This window comes from Arachis hypogaea, chromosome 8, assembly GCF_003086295.3.
Source record: "Arachis hypogaea cultivar Tifrunner chromosome 8, arahy.Tifrunner.gnm2.J5K5, whole genome shotgun sequence".
NCBI lineage: Eukaryota > Viridiplantae > Streptophyta > Magnoliopsida > Fabales > Fabaceae > Arachis > Arachis hypogaea.
The window spans coordinates 260,232-286,791 of NC_092043.1; the positions used below are offsets into that span (position 1 = coordinate 260,232).

The window sequence follows — 26,560 nt, forward strand, 5'->3', positions numbered from 1 at the left end:
AGACCCAACCTTGAGTGATGGCTAAGGTGAGGACAACTCGAACAGAAGTTGGTCTAATCACAGGGCTATAAAATTGCTCATAATCTATGCCCTCGGTTTGGTGAAAACCTTTGGCGACTAACCGAATTTTGTAGCGAATAATATCTCCTCTAGTGTTCCTTTTAATTGCAAAGACCCACTTACTGCCGATTATAGTAGCATTGGGTGAGGGTGTAACTACATTTCATGTATTGCACTGCTTTAATGCCTTAAAGTCAGCATCCATTGTCTCTTTCCAATGAGGAGTTTGAAGAGCTTGAGTGATAGTCCTAGGCACTTGTTGCTTAAGATCAACCTCAGTGTGTGTAATAGGCTTTGGGTTGTATATGCAGCCTTAGCCCTTGTCACTATAGTGTGTGTATTAGTGGTGGGTTGAGGAATTTGATTAGAAAGGTGATCAAGTCCTTGATCAATGTCTTCCTTCGGTGTTGGTGCTATAGTGTCAAGTACAAGATTATTGACTTGATTTGTGTCATGATCAAATGCCACTTCAATTGTTGAATTATCTACATAGGTCCCATTGTTTATGTATGTTCAGATGGTAAGTGTGTTGATATTGTAGTATTTGGAATGCTAGATATTGGATATAAGCTATAATATGCATCATAAACATAACTAGGAGAAGAATTAGTGTTAGTCATTCTATCGGAAATATTTGGAAACATATCACTATAAGGAAAGTTAAGTTCATCGAATATAACATCCAGATTTACTCATACATTTATATCCGTGAAATTGAGTGTCATATCCTAGAAATAAGCATTTTTCCGATTTATATTCAAGTTTATGCTTATTATAGGGTCTAAGATAAGGGAAACAAGAGCATCCAAACACTTTTAATACACTGTGATATGGTTTCTTATTATATAGTTTTTCAAATGGTGAAATGTAGTCAAGAACAACACTAGGTAATTCATTATATAAACTGCAGCAATAAAAGCATCTTCCCAGAAACTCATGGGAAGAGATATTATTGCCAATAGAGAAAGATCAATTTCTACTATGCTTCTACATCTCCTTTCTAAACTCCCCATTTGTTGAGGTGTGTAGGGGCATGATAGTCTATGCTTAATGCCCTGTTCATTTAAAAAGTTAGTGAAGGCAATGGATAAAAACTCTTTACCATGATCAATATGTAATGATTTAAGTTTTCATCTGATTTTTAGAAATCTGAAAAGCAGTAAGGGCTTGTGTTTTATTTGTTAGCAAGTAAATATATGTATATTTAGTACAAGCACCTACAAAACTTATATAATATCTCAAACCAGTTCTAGATGTTATAGGGGATGGTCCCCAAATATCAGCAAATATCAATTCTAAGGGAGTGTGATAAGTAGTATTGGAGTCATTAAAAGACGAAGTATGGATCTTAGAGATAGAACATATTTCACAAATTTTATCATGTGGCAATTTAGAAGGCAAAATAACATCACAATTCTTAAGAACACAAAAAATATTATTTATTGAAGTATGGCCCAAGCATTTGTGCCAAATTTCTACATCATTGGCTTTCATACTGGATGCAGTCAAAGCAGCTTTTGAAGTATCATTGCTATGAACAGGAAGATTAGAGGTAAAAGAAAAATTAGAAGAAATGCAACAATTTGGAGATGCACTATAGTTATTACTGTGCAATTGAGATTCATACACATGAATTGATTTAAGAACATAAAGATCATCAAATCTATAGATGCCATTCTTAGAGATTCCCTGAAGAAAAGGGGCCCGAGTTACCTGATCACGGATTGTACAATGATAAGGCCTACATTTAAAATAAACTCCATTTTCTTGTGCAAATCAACACTAAGCAAATTTTGTGTAATTGTTGGACATATAATAACCAAGATTTTGATTTTTGTCAAACAACAAAGATGAACCAGATTTATGAATGGGAATACCTACACCATTACCTACAAAGAGTTGTTCATGATCAAGATTGGTTGGTGAGGGAGAGGGCAAATTATTGGGATCAGAAGTAACATGATAGGAGGCTCCAGAGTTTGCATACCAAGACAAATCTGCAATCGAGGAAGTTATAGACATGTATGATCTTGGTTGACGGAAAGAGGCTGATGGTGATGGAGGAATGGTGTTTGTGTTGGAGGTAGTGTAGTGGGTTGAAATTGCTGATCAAAACGATGATAGCAACTCCATGTTGTTATTGGTGGTTGCCATGTATTCCGTCCACAACGTTAAAATTTACCACCACCGTGGCCCCTTCTTGATGATGGGAAGGACATTTGAGTAAAATGTGTGTTAGAAACAAGAGACTATAATTTGTGTATTATTTAGTATATTCAAGTTGTCTAGAATGATACAATATAAAAGGGTATTTATAGGTACTAAAATAATCGTAATAATAAGGACGTAATCTCCTAGAATAAATATTCATATATACTAAATAATACTAATTAATCCTAATTATATTCTAACAGTGTGCAACTAGAATAGATGAAGTTGGTGACTTGAAACGATCAGGCATGTCATCATACGCTTGAAGAAAAGATTCAGCCTAACCACTATAATCCTCAAGAAGCCCATCAGTAATAGCTTGGATGTGATCACCATCATCCAATTGCAGCAAGAGCATCAACAATTTTGCGAATTTTAGCGAGATAATCACTAATTGAACCTGTTTTCATTACACACTTTAGCTGCGATTTGAGACTCTGGATCCTTATCTTGAATGTTGTGGAGAAGTAATTGATTATTGTGGCCCATGCGTCACAAAAGCAATCACAGTGAACAATCTTGTTCATGTATGGTGTAGTCATTAAAGCCATGAGCCATGTGGTGAGAGAAAGATCATCGTACTTCAGTTTCTTGGAGAAGAGTTGTTGATGCAGGTTCAGATGAAAAATCAGTTTTAGCTGCTGCTTCAGGTTGAGGTTTCTTGACCGATTCGAAACGAGTGGGAACATTAGCCCAATCGAGATGATTTTCCATTGAGAGGCTCTGAATTGTGAGGTCATTAAACTTTTCACCAATAGGAATGAGGGCTTGTTTGGTTGATGAAGAAGTAGAAATGATGAAGGCCATAATAAAAAACTTGATCATTTGGCTCTAGATAAAAAATTTTAGGAGTTGATTAGTTTACAAAAATATTTTTTTGTTTTTATTTTTTATTTTTATTTTTTGAATATGATGTTTATTTTTAATTTCACATTTTAAAATACGCAATTGGTTTGTAAAATAAAATTCATTTTCAAACATTGAAAACTACAAAAATATGTTTGGTTAGTTCATTTTCAAAATATATTTTTAATATTTTAGAATATAAAATTATATTTTAATTAAATGTGCGACTTTCATTAATTAATTTTTTTATTAAGTTAACAATCAATTTTTATATAGTATGAATACGAAACAAATTACTATCTTAAAATAATTAATTACATTCATAATAAAGAGAGATAATTTAACAAAAATAACAATAATAAGTTTAGCTACCATTATTTTCAATATATAAGTAAAGTAAAAATCACCATTAAAACTAAAAATAAAAAATAAAAAGAATCATCTAAAAATAAAATATTCTCGTTTTCATTATTTTTTATTTTTTTTAAAGATGATTCTTATTTTCAAATTTCTGAAATTTTAAAAATATAATTGGTTTACGAAAATAGATTCTATCTTCAATTAGAGAAAATAGTATAAATATGTTTAGCTAATACACTTTTAATATATATTTTTAATATTAAATTTTATAAATATATTTTTAAAATTAACATGAAAAAATTATATAAAATTATATGAACTAAATTTTTTAATTTTTTAATTTATTTTATCATAATCATCTATGATTAAATCTCATTTCTATGCAAATGAATATATACACATTTGTTAGTTTGATCCACTTGTAAAATATACTTTTAACATCAATAATCAAAAATAAAAAATTTTTGTGTGATTTTGATGTATATAATTTTCTGATACAAAGAAAAGTCCTTGAACAAAGAAAAAAAACCTACCATTTCCACTAACGAAGTTCGACCATAGGTGAAATTATTATATACGTTAAATAAATGGTCATTGCTACTGTGTAGAACTTAAATTCCTTCTATAGTTTGGATTTTTGCACACATGATCAGAGAGAAGAGCAGATATTGTTAGGTTGGTTAATTAAGAACGTTTAAACAAATGATAATGATTGGAGGGGTTTTTGTTTTTGTCTTGGGATTAGACGGTTTGTTAAAGTATAGGATGGTGGTTGGACCAGTTCATTCCTTTAGTTAAGATTGTACGAAACTAAATATTACAGGCCCAGTTAAAGTAAAGGCTTATTCTTAACTAAAAATAGCTCATATATGTCAATGAACCATAGCTCACACGGTATTCTACTTCCTCTCCATTTCAAAGGTCTCGGGTTTGAGTCCTATGTAAGCTTAAGCTATTTGTAGTTGTAGATCGGCTTGCATACTATATTCTAAATGTGATTTTATCCCTTTAATGTCTTTAAACGCTCTTAATTTTTTTTTGAATAAATGTTACCGTAATTGCGAAACGATGAATAGTTAACTTATTGTATTTGTTAAGGAAGAATTGAATAATTTGGGAAGATGTAATGAAATTTTAAGTAGGTAGTGACTTTTGTGGTAAGTGTTAATATTTGAATTTTGCAATAATTAATTATTTCATACCGTATTATATATTTGGAGGATTAGTTGTTGATATGCTGAAAATGCAAAGTAAGGCTGCATTAGAAAGTTGAACGTGGTTGTAGATTCGAAGTATAGAAATTCGTGTGTGAACAGTTGAAACAAGTTATCTTATGAAATGCTATTAATTACGTTAATTTTGGATGAGTAAAACGATTTGTCATATGGTAAGGCGTTAAAATAAAAAATAGTGAAAAGGCCTAAATTTGAGCTTTCATTTTTTTGGTTAAGAATAAGCTTTCACTTTAACTGGGCCTATAATATTTAGTTTTGCACAATCATAATTAAAAGACGAATAGGTTCAACCACCATCCTATACTTTCTTTCTTTTGGACTTGCCATCCTATACTTCAACAAACTCTCTAACCCCAAGACAAAAAACAACCCTCCAACCCAACCCAACCCTCTTACATAACCATGTCTTTAAACCTTTTTAATTCCTCATGACAAAAAACCCTTTTTAATTCCTGACCAAAAAAAAAAAACCTTTTTAATTAACCAACCTAACAACCCACATTAAAGCGCATAATGAAATCTCAATATCTGAGTTCTCCGATCATGTCAGCCTTTGTCTGTGTAAAAGTTCAAACCAGAACCAATCATTATATTTAGTAACAACTTTGCACAATAGCTAAGATCATCCCTAGTAGGGAACTCATTCCAATTTCTGTTTATAATTCACCTGTCATAAAAAGTAATTTCACATCAACTTTTGCATCATAAACACTAAATAAAAACTCACAGCATCTCTCTCTTTTCCATTAGGAGGAACTAACTTTAGTTCCTGTTGTGATCTCACTTAATTAATTAACTAAGATATTTGAAATTAATGTAATTAATTTTTTCAGCAATGTAATTTAAATATTTAAATTTAAAAATAATTCACTATTAAAAATATTAATATTAACTAAATTCATATATAACAATAATACACAATATATAATTCGAGGTTACACTAATTTATTAAATTACTTAATATGAAGAAAAATATAATTAAACTCTATAGTTGACGACAAGTATAAATTAATTAAATAGAAATTTAATTATTTAATTTATTTAATTATTAATAAATTAATTATAATTTAATTACTTAATTAATTATTAGTTAATTAATTAATATAAATTATTAATTAAATAAAAATATCAATGTTTAATTTAATTAGTCATTATAATTATTATTAAATTAATTATTATTTAATTATATAATATAATTATTTAATTAATTAATATTTTATATAATTATTTATTTTTTATTTTACTTGCCATTTAGCAATTGTGTTTTGGTTAATGGGAGTCCCCATTCAGAGGTACTCTCTCGTTTTGAGACCATCTCCAGTAGGAAACTCATCCCAGTTCATATTTATGGCCCACCTGTCATAAAAAGTAACTCCACATCAGTTTTTGCGTCATAAACAGTAAATATGAACTCAAAACATCTCTCTCTTCTCTATTAGGAGGAACTAACTTTAGTCCCTATTGTGGTTCCACTTAATTAATTAATTAAAATACTTGAAATTAATGTAATTAATTTTTTCAATAATATAATTTAAATTTATAAATGTAAAAATAATTCACTATTAAAAGATATTAATATTAAATAAATTCATATATAATAATATTAGACAATATATAATTCGGGGTTACACTAATTTGTAAAATTACTTAATACAAAGAAAAACATAATTAAGCTTTATAGTTGACGATAAGCATTGTGAAATTACCATATGTGTTCAATCAAGTCCTCTTTCAATTGTCTATGCTGCTGCCTATTTTGAAGCTGGGCATTTCTTTGGAGAAATTTATGGTATGGTGCGAAATCTTATTCTTCCAGCTGAGGTTATGATAAGCCATTTTCGACATCATCATACTCTAAGCCATGAGCAAAATTTCCTGCATAAGCTCTTTCATCCTCAACAATCATATTATGCAATATAATACAAGCTTTCATTATGTTGGCAAGCTTATTCTTTTCCCAAAACAAGTTGGACCACGTATAATTGCAAAGCGTGCTTGCAACACTCCGAATGTTCGCTCTACATCTTTTCTTTGTCCTTCTTGGTATTATGCAAATAACTTGCGTTTCTCCCCTTGTGGCTTTGAGATTGATTTGACAAATGTGGCCCATTCAGGATAAATACTATCTGCTAAATAGTATCCCATAGTATAAGTATTACCATTAATAGTGTAATTTACCTCCGGAGCACGGTCGTTTAGAATATCATCGAATACTGGAGAACGATCTAACACGTTGATATCATTATTTAAACCAGAAACTCCAAAGAACGCATGCCATATCCAAAGGTCTGAAGATGCTACAACCTCAAGTACTATGGTTGTAACCCCACGATAACCACTCATGTACATACCTTTCCACGTCTTTGGACAATTTTTCCATTGCCAATGCATGCAGTCAATGCTACCCAACATGCCAGGAAGCCACGACCCTCCGCCATTTGTAGCAGACGTTGTACGTCATTGGTTTGGATTTTCGCAAGTATTCATCCTCGAACACCGAAATGACACATTCAACAAATTTTTTCAAGCATTCAATTGTAGTGCTCTCGCCTATGCGCACATAATCATCAACAGCATCAGCTCCTACGCCATATGCTAACATGCGTATCGCAACGGTACATTTCTGGAGTGATGACAAGCCTCTTCTTCCAGTTGCATCAACCCTCTGTTGGAAATACGGATAGACGTTTGAGAGAGCGTCTACTATCCGAAGGAATACATGTCTTCTCATTCGAAATTTCCGTCGAAAAATGTCAACATTATACACCGATTCATCTGCAAAGTAATCTTGAAAAAGATGATCATGTCCTGCTTCTCGATCTCTGTTGATCCATCTACGAGTAATTGGGATAGAGCTTCTATCGATATCTTCTTCTTCTGAATCTTGGAGTAAACACTCATCGATCCAATTATCTATGACTGTGTTATCTTGCCGTCTTCTTTTGCCATACAAAGCCTCATTAAACATATCATCAAAATTTCTAGCCATATTTAGAAATGTAATTTTTAGTTCTCTTTCGAGGTGAGAAATAAGAATTGAAGTGGAGTTGCAGAGTCATGGATAGTTAATATTTATAAGTGTGTATGCAATAAGTACCTTAACGGCTAGTTAACGGCTAGTTTTGCAACGGCTAGTTTTACAACGGTCACTTTCATGAACAATAAGGGCACAATAATATTGACTAATTTAAAAACTTACATCAGAAATAAATAAAACAAACTACATCATAAACCAGTAATTTCACAATGCCTCTCAAAAGTAAACTTTTGATAATAATTTATGGAATAAAGTTTATAAGCCAACTCCTTTATATCATCAGCGTTCGAACCACTCCTTATGTTTCGACTAGCTTGATCGTAGCAACCAGCAAATTGTGCAACAGCCTTGTTGATCTTATACCATCATTTTTTACATGCAACTACCCCCTTGTCATGTCGGAGCAAAATTCTACACAGTAGCTATGAATTCAACTCCAAAGTATTTTTCCCTTTTGATCGGTACCAACTACAAGGTTAGTTAAAATATTTAACCATCCACTGATCAGCATCTCATCCTCTTTTCAATGCTAGTGTTGAATACTATCTTACCTCCGATCTTCAATATCATAATCATTAAAGTCGATAGCATCTAATCCACAAGGGTTGGCAAAATCTGAATATTGCGAATTTGGACTAAATTGTATAGGAGTCTGAGAGGATGGGTTAGAAGAGCCACCAACACCAGATGAGTTATGTCTTGATGCACTGAATTGAGTTGGAAACGGCAAGAAAGTTGTAGTAACATTTCCGATAGAAGGGTTAAATATGGACGAAAATGAAAAATGGGGTGTTTGTGAATTTTGATTTTGCGGTTGGAATATGGGAAACTGATTATTATAAGGAGTTTAAAAATTGAAATTAGAAAGATTTTGTGGATTTGAATTTTGAAATAAATTTGGTAGTGTGAAGTTTTGATTTGGAACTTGAGAGTTTGAGGTTTGATATTGTAGGGTATTTGGAATTTGAGAAAAATTTTGTAAGTAATTGAAGAAAGAGTTGAGTTGGTTTGGATCTATTTTTTCGAACAAAAAATAATAGTAGCAGAACTTTGATTTCGTAAATTTGGAAGAAGATAAAGAAGAGTAGTAGATAGTGTGAGAATAGAAGTGTATCTAAGTGGTATATATAGAGTAACAAAATATTAATTTATTAATAATAACGGTAACATAATAACGGCTAATTTCTAACGGCTAATTTTACAACGGCTAGTTTTACAACGGCTAATTTAATATAATAATATAAATATAAATAATATTTAATATTAATTATGATATAAATAATTAATATAAATTATTAATTAAATAAAAATTTAATTATTTAATCTAATTAATTATTATAATTATTTAAATAATTAATATAAATTATTAATTAAATAAAATTATAATTATTTAATTTAATTAATTATTATAATTATTATTAAATTGAATATTATTTAATTATTTAATATAATTATTTATTATAATTTAATTGTTTAATATAATTATTTATTTAATTATAATTTCATATAATTATTTATTTAAAAGGTAACTTGCCATGTGGCAAGTTACCATTGGTTGTCCTTGAATCCCTCTGAGTAGGGACTCCTCTACCTTGAACTCCGTGAGGGAACTCGTTTTTCTGCTTCTCCAACGGTAAGTTCTTCAAAGTGTCAGAAAAAAGTTGAATGGGGATCAGCCATTGGAGGTGCTCTGAATTGCGTGAAGAAATTCAAGTGAGTTCCTCTCCAACGCCCCATCTCTCTTTTCTCTTTGACAACACAGTAGGAGGGCTCCAAAGTTTTGCCCGTTGGAGATGCTATAACGTACCCAAATGAATGACACCTGATTTCTACCCGTATAAAAAGAATCTACGTTTTACACAACAATAATACGTTTAAAATATAAACAAATCATAATTAGCAATGTGAAATTTATTTTTTATATTAGTATTTAATTTTATTTTAAAAAATATATATTATATTACTATTTTTATTATAACATTTTTTAATTAAATAAAAATAAAAAATATTTTTTATTTTATTTTATAAAATGTCTTAAACATCTTTACTTTATTCGATTAGACAAAAATACTCTTTTAATTCAATCAAATTTTAGAATTTAACTAATCCTAATTTTATATTTTCAAATAATGTAAACAATAAAACAAAAACATATCTGGAAAATAAAAAAAAATCAAAAGTATGCGTTCAACTGGGTTTCAAAAACCCTCTCTTAGATCTGTTCTTCTCTTCTCTTCCTACTCTCTCTTTCTCTCTCTCTCCCTCGCTGGAATTTGATCTCTCTCATCTGTCTCGGCATCGCACTCAAGCTCTCTTTCTCATCTCCGGTCTCGTAATCAAGGTCGTCGTCCCTCTTTTCATCTCCGAGACTGGTCGTCATCGTTGCTCTCTGTCTCGTCATTGTCTTGCACACAGTCACTCACCTTTATTGCGTTCTTCATCGTCAGCGACAGAAGTAGCAGTTCATGAGGCTCATCGTCTTCTTATTTCGAGTCTTGTCGTCAGCTTCCTTTGCGCAATCAGAAGCTGCTTTATGATTTGGTGAATTCTAACAAATTTATGTCTACAGGTGTTTTAGGTCAAGTTCAAAATGATTCTTTTGATTGCATTTCTTTTCAAACTACAAAATAACCTACCTTATCCTTTTATAATAATTCCTTTATTGGTTGCTCTCCTTTTGATCTTATTCATTATGATGTTTGAGGCCCCGCTCCCACTGCTTCCATGGGAGGGGCTCAATACTTTGTAGTCTTTATTGATGATTATTCACGTTTTACTTGGGTTTATTTGATGGCTAATCGTCATGAGCTGCCTCAGGTTTATATTAACTTTGCCACTATGATTCGAACTCAGTTTTCAAAGGTTATTAAAATCTTTAGATGGGATAATGCTATGGAATATCGTGACTCCAAACTTTTAAATTTTATTGCTGAAAAGGGTACTTTGTCTGAATTTTCTTGTCCTGGTACCTCTCAACAAAATGGCAGAGCTGAACGTAAGCACCGTAATATTCTTGACTCTGTTCGTGTGATACTTATTTCCTTTTCCTGTCCTGAGCGTGCTTGGGGTGAAGCTGTTTTCACTGCTGTTCATGTTATCAATAGACTCCCTTCTTTTGTTCTTGGTAACACTACTCCCTTTGAGCGTCTTTGTCATACTTCTCCCAATTACATCTCTCTCCGTGTCTTTGGTTGTGTCTGTTTTGTCCTTCTTCAGCCTCATGAACACAATAAGCTTGAACCTCGGGCTCGCATGTGTTGTTTTCTTGGTTATGGCTCTTAACATAAGGGTTATTGTTGTTGGGATCATATCTCTCGACGCATTTGTATATCTCGTCATGTTGTCTTCTGGGAGCATCACATGTTCTCTAGTTTTTCCTCTTTTGATTCTATTCCTTCTACTCCGTCACCGTTTTTTACTAATCCCAATGTTGATCTCTTTCCGAGTGATGATACTACAGGGTCTACCCCAAGTCCATCCCTCAAGGCCCCTTCTCTTCCTTCTTCTCCATCTCTCGACGATTCCAGACTGGACGATACTTCTACTCCTGCTGTCATGCCTCCTTCTTCCACTCGTTCTTCTAAAGTAAGAAATACACCTCCTCATCTTCTTGATTATCACTATTTTTCTACTATTCTTCATCATCATGAACCTCGGTCATTCCGAGAAGCCTCTACCAATCCAAATTGGCAGCAAGCAATGCAGGAAAAAATTCAAGCATTTGAAAAAGCACACACTTGGGACTTGGTTGATCCTCCTTCTGATCAAATTATGGGTAGTATAAGAATATAAAAGATCAAGACTCGTTTTGATGGCTCTATTGATCGTTATAAGACACGATTGGTTGCTCAATGTTGTACACAAGAGCATGGTATTGATTATGAAGAGACTTTTACTCCTATCACTTGTCTTACGTCTGTTCGAGCTCTTCTTGCCATTGTTGCGGTTAAAAAATGGTCTCTCAATCAAATGGATGTGAAGAATGCATTTCTTAACAGGGATTTAAAAAAGAAAGTCTGTATGAAACTACCTCCGGGATATCCTTGTCCTTCTAGTAAAGTCTGTCTCCTTCATAAGGCACTTTATGGCCTTAAGCAAGCTCCTCGTGAATGGTTTAACAAGTTCAACACTACCATATGCAACCTTGGTTTTACTTGCAGCCCTCTTGAGAATGCTCTCTTCATTCATAAAAGCGAACGTGGAGTTGTTCTTCTACTTCTGTATGTTGATGACATGATCATTACTGGAGATGATGTTGATGGTATTTCTGATCTCAAGACATCCCTTCACCGTATTTTTGAGATGAAAAATCTTAATTTTCTCAGCTATTTTTTTGGTCTAGAAGTCATATCCACCGATGATGGCATCTATCTCTCTCAAGCTAAATATGCTTCAGATCTTCTTGCTCAAGCCGGAATTATAGATAGTCGCACTAAGTTTACTCCTGTTGAGTCTAATGTTTGATTTACTCCTATGGATGTCACTGTTTTGGATAATCCTACTCTTTATCGATAGCTAGTTGGAGGACTCGTCTACTTAACTGTCATCCGACCAGACATCGCTTATCCGGTTCATGTTCTTAGCCAGTTCTTGTCAACTCCTTATACTACTCACTATGCGACAATTCTTCGTATTCTTCGCTACATCAAAGGCACCCTATTCCATGGCCTTTATTTTTTTTACCATTCATCTTTATCCCTTCAAGCGTACTCAAATGCTGATTGGACTGGTGATCCCATTGATCGTCGTTCCATTACTATTATTTGTTTCTTGGGGACTCTCTCATTTTCTGGCGAGCTAAGAAGCAAACATTCACTGCTCGATCAAGCAGAGAAGGTGAATATCGTGCTCTCTCTGACACCACTGCTGAAATTGTCTCGATTTGTTGGCTTCTCAAAGACTTTGGTGCTCCTCAATCATCCCCAACTGATGTTTTTTATGACAACCGCAGTGCTATTCAGATTGCCCATAATGATGTATTTCATGAACGCACCAAACACATTGAGATTGATTGTCACTTTGTTCGACAATGTATCCTTATTGATGCTGTTTGTCTCATCGCTGTTGGAATACTGGATCAGATTGTTGATATCTTCATGAAGGCTCATCATCTACTCGTTTCTGGACTCTGTTATCCAAACTCAAGATGGTATCCTTAGCTCCCACTTGAGTTTGAGGGGGGATGTTAAGAGAATAATTACAATCAAATTAGATGAACTAAACTTAGTTTGATAAAGGTTTTACTTTTCAAAAGTAGCTTATAAAAGCTAATTTTTAAAAGATGGCTTTTTAAAAGTTGTAGGGTTTATGTTTGGTAAATCAAATTAAAAATAGCTTTTAATAAACACAAGCAACAACAATTGCGTCTGGTAAAATAGCTTTTAAAATTTAAAAATACTATAATAGACATAGATGCAAGCATTAAATTTAAAAATTAGCTAACATATGAGGTTACATTAGACTTTTAAATTTTGAAAAGTACATGCCAACTTTGAAAAAGTTCTATCTTAGGTACTTTCAAAAGTACTCGAATCTTTTAAAAACTGCAAGTACAAGCATATGATCTTTTTGATTTACCAAACACAAAATGAGGAGATTGAGCTTTTAAAAAGCACAAGCACCTCTTCAAAAAATTTTACCAAACCAAGCCTTAGTATCATTTGTATTTATATAACATATCTGTATATTAATTGTAGGATTTTATACTTTTATTATTTTAATTCTTTTAGTACCTATATATATTTTTAAAAGCTGCAAGTACAAGCACATAATCTTTTTGATTTACCAAATACAAAATGAGGAGTTTGAACTTTTAAAAAGTACAAGTATTTCTTCAAAAAATTTTACCAAACTAAGTTTTAGTATCATTTGTATTTATATAGTTATCTTAACTGATAGAGCAGCGCATGTATGCTATAAATACGGAAATTTATTACAGAACAATTTAAAGGCCAGTATCACGAAATCAGTGCCTTAATGCAAATTTCACACAGGAAATCAAAGAACAAGATATGAGGTTAGGTTAGGTGCCACACAAATGATCTATGCATGAAATTCTGAAAATTTACTACATTTATATATGTAAATACAGTCATACACAGCCCTACATGCATTGGAAAATTATGGAATCTGTTTCACTCCGTGCCTTAATTAATATCTTTAACGACAATTTTGAGTTCGTTTGTGGTTGTTGTGACCCTGCATTGCTGGTACCTGAAACATGTAATTAGGTGATCATTAACGAGTCCTGCTACCTGCATGAACGAATAAACCACGGTGGGTCCCACGCATTGGAAACCTCTGCGCATCATGTCCTTGCTTATGACCTCTGCTTTTGGGGTCTTCGCAGGAACTTGAAGTCCATATCGATATTCATTCCTAAGTGGTTTGTGGTTAACGAATCTCCAGCAATAATTGCTGAATGAACCAAACTCTTTCACAACCTGAACAAAACGGACTTAATTAAATGCTTAATATTAATTATTAAACTTTTAAATAAAACTATTATATTAGCTTAAATGCTTAATGCAGAACGTTGATCATTATATTTTTGAGTTGGAAATATTTGGTAACAAAAAAGAATTAGCCAAAAACAATCAAAATTTGTTTTATTAGCTTTTATTAATTGCTGTAATATTTAATAAATCTAAATAAGATAAGTTTTGCGTATTTTTTTTAATATTTTTATCATTACTATTTTTGAGTAAACTAATATATATATATATATATATATATATATACTTACCTTAAGTATTTGCTTGGCATTTTCCACAATGGCGCGGAGCTTTGGTTCTGATAACAATGAGCTGCCGTTTATTTTCAGTGTTAGCAACTTCTTATCAGTAAATTGTGAAATTGATGATGGTTCAAAATTTTCAAAAAGCTTCCTGTAACACATAATAATAATGTATTGATAAGTAATTATGCCATGGTGATGATATGTTGAGTAATGTCATGTCATGGTTTGTGAAACAATATTATGTAGTAAATATAGAGATAGACATGCCTAAATATGTGTCTTTGGTTAAGAATAGCTGGCCAGCTATATTCTGCTAATGCTTGTGAAAAGACTAAAAGCTCAAATAGCTTTTTATCATCAATAACTGGAACACCCCATTCTTCATCATGGAAAGCAGTATACCGAGGGTCTGGTAACAAATAACATTTCTCAATTTGTCAGTTTGATATTAATATGCACGACAAGGATTAGCATCTAAAGTTTGTTGTAATGTAGCATAGTAATACTAATAATAACAAGCAAACAATGGCTAATAGATATGCCATAAGATAGAAAGCATATGTTATTATAACTAGATTCTGTATCTCAAAATTTTTAATTTTTTTACCACAAATCGGAGGATTCGATTTATGTACCTCTAACAAATCGACGGTCCAATTTCTATTCCTCTAATTAAACAGTTTCACATTTGAGAATAACACCCCAACAGTTCACTTTTAAAAAAAAACACCATGGTCACTCTAATATCCAAAACAAAAAGTTGGTAATTCACACTCTTTTATAAATAAAAATGTTATTATCATATATTTTTATTTATTGTGTATAATATTTTGGTTAGTTAACATGGCTCCCTGCTTTATTATTATTATTGTTGAAGACACAATTTATAATGATGCTAAGTACACAGACTATAAAGAACATGAATGTTATCCATTTAATCGACACATATTTATGCCTGTTCTGAAAATTTGTATACTCAAGTTCATGCAGAATTGGAAGAAAATAAAAGGTCGCAATGTTTGGTAAAAAAAAAACCGACAATGATGACATATCCATTCAATTGGATCAAAAGCATTCCAAGTCATCCTTCTAAAAGCAAGAATCTAATCTAATCCTCTAGTACATTTCTTGAAAAAGCGAACAACAGGTAATTTAAGGTGAGGAAGTATAGAGTCGGGACTAACCAGCATTTGGAGTGATCCAGTCACACCTCTTGGGCGGTCCTGATGAGGGCTTGGGGGATTGAGAAATAAAGGTAGCATTATTCACTCTCCTCTTCCTCGTTACTACACTATTGTTTTTATTGCTCGAACCAGACAAGGAGGAATCCGAGGAGCACGTGCTGTCCACTGACACGTTACCTCGGACAACCGACTCTTCAATTTTTGGCGGTGCCACCACCTCCTCGTCCTTGGGTGGTGATGGCTGCGGCTTCTTCTTCGTTATCTTCACTTTGGTGGGGTGTTCAGCTACTGCAACAACTCTGTTCCCACCCGGTTTCAGAACGGCTCTCGCTACTTCTGAGGAAGCAGGTTTGGGTTTAGCACGTGACAGAGCTGGCTTTGTGGCCATAGGCATTGCTAATATCTTATTAATTAATTTCTTTTGAAATTTTAAGCGGTTAAGTTTTTATGGAAGGAGGGTTTCATATAAGGGAAGGGATAGTGGAGGTAGTAGCGAGGCTAAGGCATTAGGCAAAGGGTCACAGTCAGAGTTCTATTACCTTCTCTTGTTACGTTGTTCGGTAACGTTTAAGAATGGAATGGTGTGGTGTATTTTAGAAGGTTGCTTACCGTTAAGAAAAAGAATCCAAAGCATTCATTCACTCACCAATTCGCCACGTATTGGTTTGTGTTCGGTAGCTAAATATTACCCAACGGCTAGGTGCGGTGGTCACTGCCCAGTGCCCACTATAAAACCAACTAACAACCAAGCAAACAAAAACTTATCACAACAAATTCATCTCATTAATTTAATTTGAATGCAATGTCACTATAAAATATTTTTACATACATTTAATTATATAATATTATATTAATAAAAATTATTATTTTATATTAATTGTATAAATAATTATTAAAAAAATTAATATAATTATACAATTATATAAAATATTTTATATTATCAACACAATAAAATTAAACTCTTCATCTTATACCCTAGATTTTCTGTAACTATCACTTTCGATATGAATTTTATTGAGGGATTAATTCTTTCTGATAAAGACACATCTATCTTAGTCACTTGCCAAGGTAAAGACTAGACCATTAGATGTGTTTCAAAAAATTGATATATGCAATATTTTTTATTTACATTTTTTTATATCTTTCTTTTATATCATAAAAAATAAATTTTAAAAATTAAAAGTAAAAAATATATAAGAAAAGTATACAGAAAAGTGACTTATATAATATCCATCTCTCAAAATGAATAAAAATAAAAAGTAACATTAAACATAGTATTATTTGATAACCAATAAGAACAATAATACGTAATCAGCAAATATTTATCATTTTTTATTAATATTTGACCAGCAATAATTTATACATATATTTATAAAAATTTTACACATAAAAAATATATAATTTATATTTAAATTTATTAAAATTTACACACATAAATTAATATAGTTTATATCCATATGCTTTTTTGAAAAGATTAGATTCAGAAGAATTATTAAAAGAATTCTTTACAGAGGAAGAAGAGATTCTTTCTTTGATCAAATTTTAGTAAACAATTTCTACTTAGTCTATTTAGTACTTAGTCTATTTTTAAAATAAAACATTTTTATCAGTCTCTTTTTTTTATTTAATGAATAATGATATCTTCTTTATATTGCTAAAATTTCTATACATAAATTAATAAAATTTATTTGTTAATGGCAATTTAATATTTTTATTAGTCAAATAATAGCCAAAATTACTAAAGCTTGATGGCTCAAAAATTTCTCTTTAGCTAACATCTATATAATTGTAATAAGTAATAACAGACAATTGAATTTATTTAGTGTTCTTCTCATCTTTTCATTTCAAAATAAAAAATAGAATTTTCAAAGTTTTTGTTTTTCGTAAAAGACGTTCAAATGTGTATATATGTCTTCCGTTTATTTCACTAATCATTTTTTAATATGTTACATTCTTTCATTCTTTTTCCCTCACTTGTTTCTCTATTTTCTGATTTTGTTCATAACTTTTAAATGTTCATAAGTGTTTTTTATTTTTATTTCATTTCTCACTTTTATATATTTTTTTATTTTTTATGATTATTTATTTTTACTTTTGTTTGATTAGGATAGTATATATTTTTTTGTGTTTTTAAGTTATAAAATAAAAAAAGTTTAAATAACAAAGTCTTATATCGATCAAATGATACCATATTGTATGTCTATAATAAAATTGTTAACATATAAATCTTATTTGATTATTTTTTGTATAATTTTTTTTAGGTCTTCGTGTATTATTCGTCACCTGTAAAGTGAAATCTAATTTTTATTTGACCATTTGAGAATATGAAATGGTTAACTAAACAAATGAAAAGATATTATAGGAAGAGTAAAGTGTGTGAGATATAGTTTTTTCAAAAAAATGGTTACATCATTCATCAGAGATTATATTCATTGGTTTTTTTAGGCACCAAAATATTTCTGTTTTTGTTATATGTGAATTTGTTGCCCAATTACTCTATAGTAAAGGACCGAAGTTGATAATAATGGATAGTATTAATGTTGCCTTTTTCAGGACTGGGAAACGTGTACCATCAAAGTGGCATTTTGGATCCTTTGAATGAAAAAAAAAATGAACAACATAATAATGTATATGTTTATTGTTATTTGGTCATTGATCATAATGTATAGTGAATATGTTTTGGTCATTTATAATAATGGATAGTTGAACTTCCTTTTGGGCCCTGATCATTTATTTTGTTAGCTCCATGGAGCATTCAACGTATTTGAGTTTTTATAGGCTGTTAAACCCTGAAGACCTCCTTGACCAAAAACCTAGAAAAACCCTGAAGGCTTCTGACCAAAACAAATCAAAAGAAAAAACCCTGAAAGCCCAAATTACAAGGCTGATCCAGGAATGTAACAACCATGGTCAACTGTCCAATTTATATTTCTAAGTTGAGTTGGTCTCATATATTAATCCATTTAAACAAATATTAAAATTTTAAATTTCGCGTTGGGTATGTATTCAAAAAAATACTCCAATTTTAATTATTTTTTTAATAAATATAAATATTTTATCATTATATATTTATTTATGTGAGTTATTTTATATTTTTTTTAAATAACTGATTTTTAACTATATACTATGTTATCTGATATCTCACTTTTTAATTTAGATAGTATTATTTATATTTATATCTATTTATTTTGGTTATTATATTGTGGCAGGGAGGGGTGAGGAGCGCGTGAGTGTGAATTTGAGCACTTTATCTCAGATCTGCATACCTGTATCAGCGTTAAGCAAGCAAGAACTCTTCATCGTGCTTCATCGTTTTCCTTCCTTCCATCCCTATTCTATCACCATAACATATACCTATCCATCAATCTCTTTGCATTTCACCTTCTTGCACTCCAAAACCCTATCCATCTATGTACATATGTCTACTCACATGGAACACAAATAGTCACTAATAATAAATAAAATAAGTCAGCACTGATCGATGGTTATGCAAGTTGGAAGCATGGAGTCAGAACTGAAAACCCTAAATTCCAAAGACCTCAAACCCAATGGAATCTCCAAATCCAACATCGGGGATGGAGAAGGTGAAGGTGACGATCGCCCTCTGCTCAAGTCCTCCGACTCCACCACCACCACCACCACCACCACCACCACAACATCCGACACCATTGAAGACATGGAGAAGAAATACGCCGCCTTCGTCCGCCGCGACGCGTACGGCACCATGGGCCGGGGCGACCTCCCGGCAAAGGAGAAGCTCCTCTTGGGATTCGCGCTCGTCACGCTGCTCCCCATACGAGTCGTGCTTGCTATGACCATCCTGGTGTTCTACTACGTCATCTGTCGCGTGTGCACTCTATTTTCTTCTCCTAACCGCGACGACGAGCAGGAGGATTACGCTCACATGGGCGGGTGGCGTAGGGCAGTTATTGTTCGCTGCGGGAGAGCTCTATCGAGGTCCATGCTCTTTATCTTCGGCTTCTATTGGATCCCCGAGTCTCATATCCCTGATCATCACGATGCAGATGGAAATGGAAGCTCCTTCACTCACACAAAGGTATTCTTGATTTGATTTGATTCGATTCGTTCTGCTTCTCAGAGTATGATTACATAAGATTATGATCATGGAGTGTTTTAATTACGTTTGACTTGAGTTACATAGAGAAGCAAGTGGTTCATGTTTTGTGGTTTTTGAATTATCAAAATATTTTATTATTTTGCATTGTCGTTTGATATTAGGGTACTCTGTGTATGGTATTTGTATGGCTGGTTTGTCGTTTCTAATCGGCAAAACTACTACTGCTACTGATGCTGTTTTAGCTTAGCAATTATCTGTTATTAGATAACAAGCTCCCAGCCATATAATTTCATAATATTCTGGAAGCAGAGTGTTCTGTCTTTGTAATTGATTTTAGTCTACTTATTTCTTCTGTCTGTTTACAATTTCAGAATGGAGACAAAACTCAGCCAGAAGTGGGAAGACCTGGCGTAGTAATATCTAATCATGTGTCGTACTTGGATATTTTGTATCACATGTCCTCTGTATTCCCCAGTTTTGTTGCAAAGGTCTGTGAGATGACAATTTTTCCCAAGTGTATCTTGTTCATAGGTGTTGTTACTGACGTTTATTTTTTTCTTCCACTCTAATATTTGATTTCATCATGAAGAGATCTGTGTCTAAGCTTCCATTCGTCGGGCTCATCAGGTTTGTTGGCCATTTTTTTGGGGCTTCCAATGATTTAATGATATTGCTTCATTTTATGTACTTTAGATCTTGTGGTATTCTGCTGCTCTACATCCTCTCTCAAATTCCACTGCAGAATTGAACTTTCATGTGTAATGAAATGATAAACATGCAGTTCCAGAAGGCTGCATTTTGCGTTATTTAATGGCATCAATTGTCTTTTTTTTATTATAAGAGAATATTCAGATCCCACTGCTTACGTATAATGGAATGTTTTATGACAGCAAGTGCCTTGGATGTGTCTATGTTCAGCGGGAATCAAAATCATCAGACTTCAAGGGCGTTTCTGGTGGGTAAACTATTGATGTCATCACTTTGTATTAATTATGAAAACTTGCACTATTTGAATAAAGCAAAAGCCCTTGAATTCATCTTTCTTCCCCTGCTCTGTTTGTTTCTCTTCATACACTTATTGCATGAATCTTTTGCACCTTGAAGTTTTGGATTTTCTAATGAAACGTATCAGATTTTGGTTGATTCTGTGGGTAGATTATATTGTGTATCATAATGAAAATATTGGTGCAGAAGTGGAAAGATATATGTATATCCTATTGAAATGGTGTTCCAGTTAGATTAACTTTTTGGGGGGCATCATATTGTTAATTAACATTGTAGCTTAACCTTTGGACTTTCTTCCCGCAGCGATCGTCACTGAAAGAATTCGAGAAGCTCATCAAAATGAGTCTGCTCCAGTAATGATGCTATTCCCAGGTTATCATCCTTTGAGTTTTCTGGAGCTGAGTTCACTGTTGCTTTCTTTATGTAGAATACATGTATTTGACCAATATGGGTACGCCTGTTTTGCAAACCTTAATAAATATATATTGGTGCAGATTTACATGACTAAGGTAAATTTGGTATATATAAACATCAAGATGGTTAATGTAGGTTGTTTTCTTGTCATTCGTAACTATCCTATATATATTTATTTATCTGATGATATCAGTGTCAAAATATATGGTGAAATATTTCTTCTTTTGCTCATTTTATCCGTGAGTAAATTATTAAGTAAACTTTTACCAAAAATAAATTATGCAAGTAATTTGAGTGCCTAAAGCTCTAAGCTACTTGTGTTAAAATGCTGTAATAATTTGGTTTAATATTGTTCATTTATTTGCATATTCTGCAGAAGGTACAACCACAAATGGAGAGTACCTCCTTCCATTCAAGACAGGAGGTTTTTTAGCAAAAGCACCAGTACTTCCTGTAATTTTACGATACCATTACAAGAGGTTTAGCCCTGCCTGGGATTCCATATCCGGGGTAAGCAATTTTTACTTATATACTAATGAAGCATGGTTTTCACCAGCAAGTCTGATGCTATCGAATTACATTTACATTGGCAGGTGCGTCATGTGATTTTTCTCCTATGTCAATTTGTAAATTATGTGGAGGTGATTCGGTTACCTGTTTACTATCCCTCACAGCAGGAGAAGGATGACCCTAAACTATATGCCAATAATGTTAGAAGATTGATGGCTACTGAGGTATTTCTTCTGGATTTTTTTGTGGAAACAGATATAATATACAAGGGTGCTTGCTTATACGATTGCTGTAATTTGATTAATTTATGCTAATAGAAGACATCAAGACAGCACTTGCTTCTCCATGCTATAATTTATTTTAATTTGGTTGATCCATGTGTTAAAATTCTTGTTGATCCTTTATTCTTTCCAAATTTTCAAAATCGAGACAAGATGTAGGACAGTTCTCTCCTTGGTGCAAAAAAGGAGTAACGAGTGTTTTGTATATGGTTTTAAATGTTATTGACTAAACTGCTTTTGGTACCAGCTTGATTTTGTTTACTCTATGCTCTTGTTGCAGGGTAATTTGATACTTGCTGACATTGGACTCGCTGAAAAACGAATATATCATGCTGCTCTGAATGGTAATAATAGTCTGCCTAGTGTTTTGCATCAGAAAGACGATTGATAATTTCATGGCCTCAGGCTCAAATGATATGTAGTTCCAGTCGAGTTTTAGTGTCAAAATTGTTATTTGTATGAATGGACAGCTTGCTTGAGGGGGGTTCCTATTAATTTACATTCATCTAAACATCTCAATCTTGTGTAATTTTCATGTAAATAATGTGACCAGTAGCAACATTGTGACATAATCCCTGGTGAATTTTATTGAGGCTCCCCATCAAAGATTTCAAGGGATATCATGTGTTGTGACGTTTTTGACTAACATAATGACCTAACAAATTTAGAAAGGCCTAGTGACCTTAGATCTGAATCTTCTGTTTCGTGTTCTGCAGGTTTGTTTTCCCAATGCTAATTCGGATTCCTGGTCTGTGTATATTCATTGTATGGTTCTGTTATTTATTCTGAAAGAAAAAGATACAAATATAGAAAATTCTGTGCAGAACAAGCATTCCTAGTCGAAAATGATGTATCTGAAATGCCTCTAGGACCTTAATGCCGCTGGGCACTGGCTGAGCATAGGTTCTGTATCTATATTTTTCTGTTAAATTTGTCAATTACTTGTAGGATCCTCCCCGTAGTTAGGGTTAGGTTGTCTAGCATATAACAGCTGATTTTGATTATAATTTGCTTTAGGGACAAGAGGTTAACGTTTCAATTGCTTTTTCTTTTCTTTTTCTTTGAAGTTCCCTTTTTTCTTCAATTTTTCTGTTGCCAAGCGCAGAGTTATCTAAACTGTCTATTTTGTCAAACAACAGATATAAAACATGATTGTAACCTGGAATTAGAAACCCATTTTATACCAGTTGGAAACCATTATCACTTGGGCTTAATTATTTTGTTTGTTCTCTAGTTCCATTAAATTTTTATATTTTATAAGTTTGTAATCCTACCTTTATACTAGATATTAGATAATTTTTAATTAGGCACTTGCCAACTCTTTTGTCAAAAAATATGAAATTTCTTGAAATATTTGTTTTTTAGGTACCAGATGATAACTTTCTAAAACAGCATGTGTTTACACCTTTCTATATATATATATATATATATATATATATATATATATAAATCGTTATAGGGTGGGTGTAGCGGTTTTTAAATTGAACATAATCTGCTATAGGCGTTCATGGTTTACATGGAAAAGCGAGTTGAACAGAACCGTTAGAGGGTGTAGTGATTTTTGAAGGAAATGATACTCTACATAAATTGCTGGTATAACGGTTTATGAGAAAACAAGAAAACAATGGGTGGCTAAATTTCCGACACCTTATTCCTATGCATAGAATGAAATGAATAATATGTTGAGATTGAATAATGAAATGAATAATGGAATGAAATGAATAAAAATGAAGATTTTTACTATCATTAAATTAAATTTTGAGTTTGTTTGGGTGAGTTTCTAAGAAAAAATATTTTTTCAAATTTTTTTTAAAAGGTCTTATAGAAAAGTAAAAGTAATTTTATATTTAGATATTTTATGCAAAAAGATTTTTTTATTTATCAATTATATTTGGATATAACCATATAAAAGTACTTTTTTGTTTATTTATTTCGTGAAAAATATTTTTTTTAAGAAAAAAGATCTTTTAAAAAAGATGTAAATTATAATTTCTCAAAATTTACTATTAGAAATTTACCAAACACCCAAAAAATAAAAAAAAAATTTATTGAAAAAGATTTTTTTTTATCAACTTAATGGCGTTCAACAAGCACTTATCCATTTTTTACACGACTATGGGTGTGTTTGGGCGTCATCTTCGAAAAAGATTTTTTTAAATGATATTTTTTCAAAAGATTTTTTACAAAAGTAAAAGTGATTTTATGTTTGAATATCTCATGTAAAAATATTTTTTTATCTATCAATTATGTTTGGGTAAAATAAGATAAAAATACTTTTTTGTTGATTTATTATGTGAAAAATATCTTTTAAAAAAAAACTTAAAAAAAAAGATGTAAATTATAACTTCTCAAAAAAAAAGATATCTTTTTTTTTCTAGTACCTTTACTTTTATTATTAGAAATTTGCCAAACATAATAAAAAATAAAAGGGTAAAGTACTAAATTGGTCCCCGGACGTAATTCTATTTTAGTCCTTAAGGTTTAAAGTGTCTTGAATCCAAAAAAATTTCATTTAGCATCAATTTAGTCCCACAGTGAGGTCAAACTTAAATAACTAACGGAATATTCTACATAAACAAATTTGATAATCTAGAGAACAAGTACAAGCTCCAGAGGCACAAAATCAACCGTTGATGCATCAATACATTTATTTATTATTTTTCTTATAATATAAATAAAATATTTTCTATATAACTAAAGAGAATGATAAATAAATGTATTGATGCATCAACGGTTGATTTTGTGCCTCTGGAGCTTGTACTTATTCTCCAAATTATCGATTTTGTTCTTGTACTGTTGTTATGTAGGACATTACATTAATTATTTAACTTTGACCTTACTGTGGGACTAAATTGATGTTAAATAATTTTTTTTGGATTCAAATAGAACATTTTAAACCGCCCAAACATAGGAGACCAATTTAGTACTTTACCCAAAATAAAAAATATTTTTTTCATTGAAAAAAATATATTTTTTTATCAATTTAATAGCGCCTAAACAAGCACTATGTACAATTGATTATAATTATGAACTTTTTTTTATATTCACATAACATAAAAATTAAATTCTTTCCTTAAACATTCTCGAAAGGTAATAAAAATAATTTGTAATATTTTTAAAATATAATTTTAAATGTTTTTTTATACATATTTATTGTTACTTCTAGAATAAAAATAAAATTTTTAAATTTTATCACAATAAATTTTAAAAATTTTATTTTTATTCTAGAAACAACAATAAATATGTATAAAAAATTATATTTAAAATTATTTTTTTAAAAATATTACAAATTATTTTCATTACTTTTGAGTGTTTAATGAAAGAATTTAACTTTATGTTATATGAATATAAAAGAAGTTTACTACTATAATTAATTGTATATAGTCGTGTAAAAAAATGAAAAATTTAATTAAATGATAGTAAAAATATTAAATTTTTATTCATTTCATTATTCAATCTTATCCTATTATTCATTTCATTCCATACATAATTGTTAGAGAAACATAGATAATTTTTGTGTATATATACATAATCAGCTACAATGTGCCAAGAATTACCTATCTATTATTTTCTTATAAACCGCTATAGCCAGCGGCAATTTATATAGTGTCATTTCTTTCACTTTGAAAACTACTGTACCGATAGTGATTTATATAGATATAGAAGAATTGCAAACACATATACTGTTTTAGAAAATTGTAATATAGTAAATTTAGATTTTAATTATTTTATTTAAATAACTTACTCTATTTTTTATGGATGAACTGTCAAAAATTTTAAAATTAAGTATTTTAAAATTTTTAAAAATTTAATTAAAAGTTTTTATTTAACTTAAAGATTTAGTACAAAGTCTTAAAATTAGGAACTAAATTAAAATTTTGATTAAATTATAGGAACTAACAGTAATTAAACTAATTATATTTATTGAACTCTTTTTGGCAGGTAAGCTGTATTCGTGTGTGGAGTAACATAAATTTAATGGAAAAAATTAATTAGAATTTGGAGCTTTCTATTACTAAAATATTATTTAGGATATCAAACTTTAGAAAATATATAAATTTTTGGTTTTAAATGCAAAAAAAAAAATGTTTGTTTCGGAGGACGGGGTTATTGAACTCCCACTACATAGAGTTATTTAAAGTTTCAACCCTTAAAAAACATAAATTTACCCTAAGTTAAAAGTGTTTTACTTTTTGGGTGTTTTGATATTTGAGCCCCTGCCATTATATAATTAGAGTTTCCAACCCTAAAGTGATATGTTGATTTGTTTTTCTATGTTTTTTTGGGAAAGGGGCGGCGGAGGAGAGGGTTACTTTGAACTTCGTCACTACAAAATTATTTGATTTTAAACCTTAAAAAACATGCATATTTAGAGTTCCATAAAAGTGTTCATTTTGTTGGAGTTTTAAACCTATTGTTATAAAATTATGTGGAGCTTCAAACCGTAGAAAATACAAAAATATGAAGTTTTAAACAATTAAGAAAAAAGTTATTTTGTTGTTGCCGAAATTCAATCTGATTGTTGTCATCCATTAGATAACAGAAAACCAATCATTCAAATAACGACTGCTAAAATTTGTGTGCGCTAACGATATTTAAT

The 26,560-nt window shown here is 31.3% G+C and overlaps 2 protein-coding genes across 4 annotated transcripts; one reads left to right on the top strand and one right to left on the bottom strand.

The window, feature by feature from the left end:
• Positions 1-13,660: 13,660 nt before the first annotated feature.
• On the bottom strand, positions 13,661-16,238 carry LOC112705529 (uncharacterized). Of its 2 annotated transcripts, none has more exons than XM_025756368.3 (4): positions 15,673-16,238; positions 14,756-14,897; positions 14,495-14,636; positions 13,661-14,192 (listed from the first exon to the last, which is right to left on the bottom strand). In XM_025756368.3, exons 1-4 carry the CDS (start codon positions 16,064-16,066, stop codon positions 13,896-13,898), a joined length of 975 nt encoding a protein of 324 aa, XP_025612153.1. In that variant the 5' UTR covers positions 16,067-16,238; the 3' UTR covers positions 13,661-13,895. The 2 variants fall into 2 exon arrangements, with proteins under 2 accessions (XP_025612153.1, XP_072056394.1); XM_072200293.1 differs by having other exon boundaries at positions 14,495-14,632; positions 14,752-14,897.
• A 2,526-nt stretch (positions 16,239-18,764) lies between these two features.
• LOC112705530 (lysophospholipid acyltransferase LPEAT1) lies at positions 18,765-22,999 on the top strand. 2 transcript variants are annotated; one of them, XM_025756370.2, is made up of 9 exons: positions 18,765-19,729; positions 20,122-20,238; positions 20,340-20,377; positions 20,641-20,705; positions 21,059-21,127; positions 21,546-21,679; positions 21,763-21,903; positions 22,241-22,304; positions 22,677-22,999. In XM_025756370.2, the coding sequence occupies exons 1-9, from the start codon at positions 19,154-19,156 to the stop codon at positions 22,694-22,696; spliced, it is 1,224 nt and encodes a 407-aa protein (XP_025612155.1). In that variant the 5' UTR covers positions 18,765-19,153; the 3' UTR covers positions 22,697-22,999. The 2 variants fall into 2 exon arrangements, with proteins under 2 accessions (XP_025612155.1, XP_025612154.1); XM_025756369.2 differs by lacking the exon at positions 22,677-22,999 and having other exon boundaries at positions 22,241-22,578.
• The last annotated feature ends 3,561 nt before the right edge of the window (positions 23,000-26,560 follow it).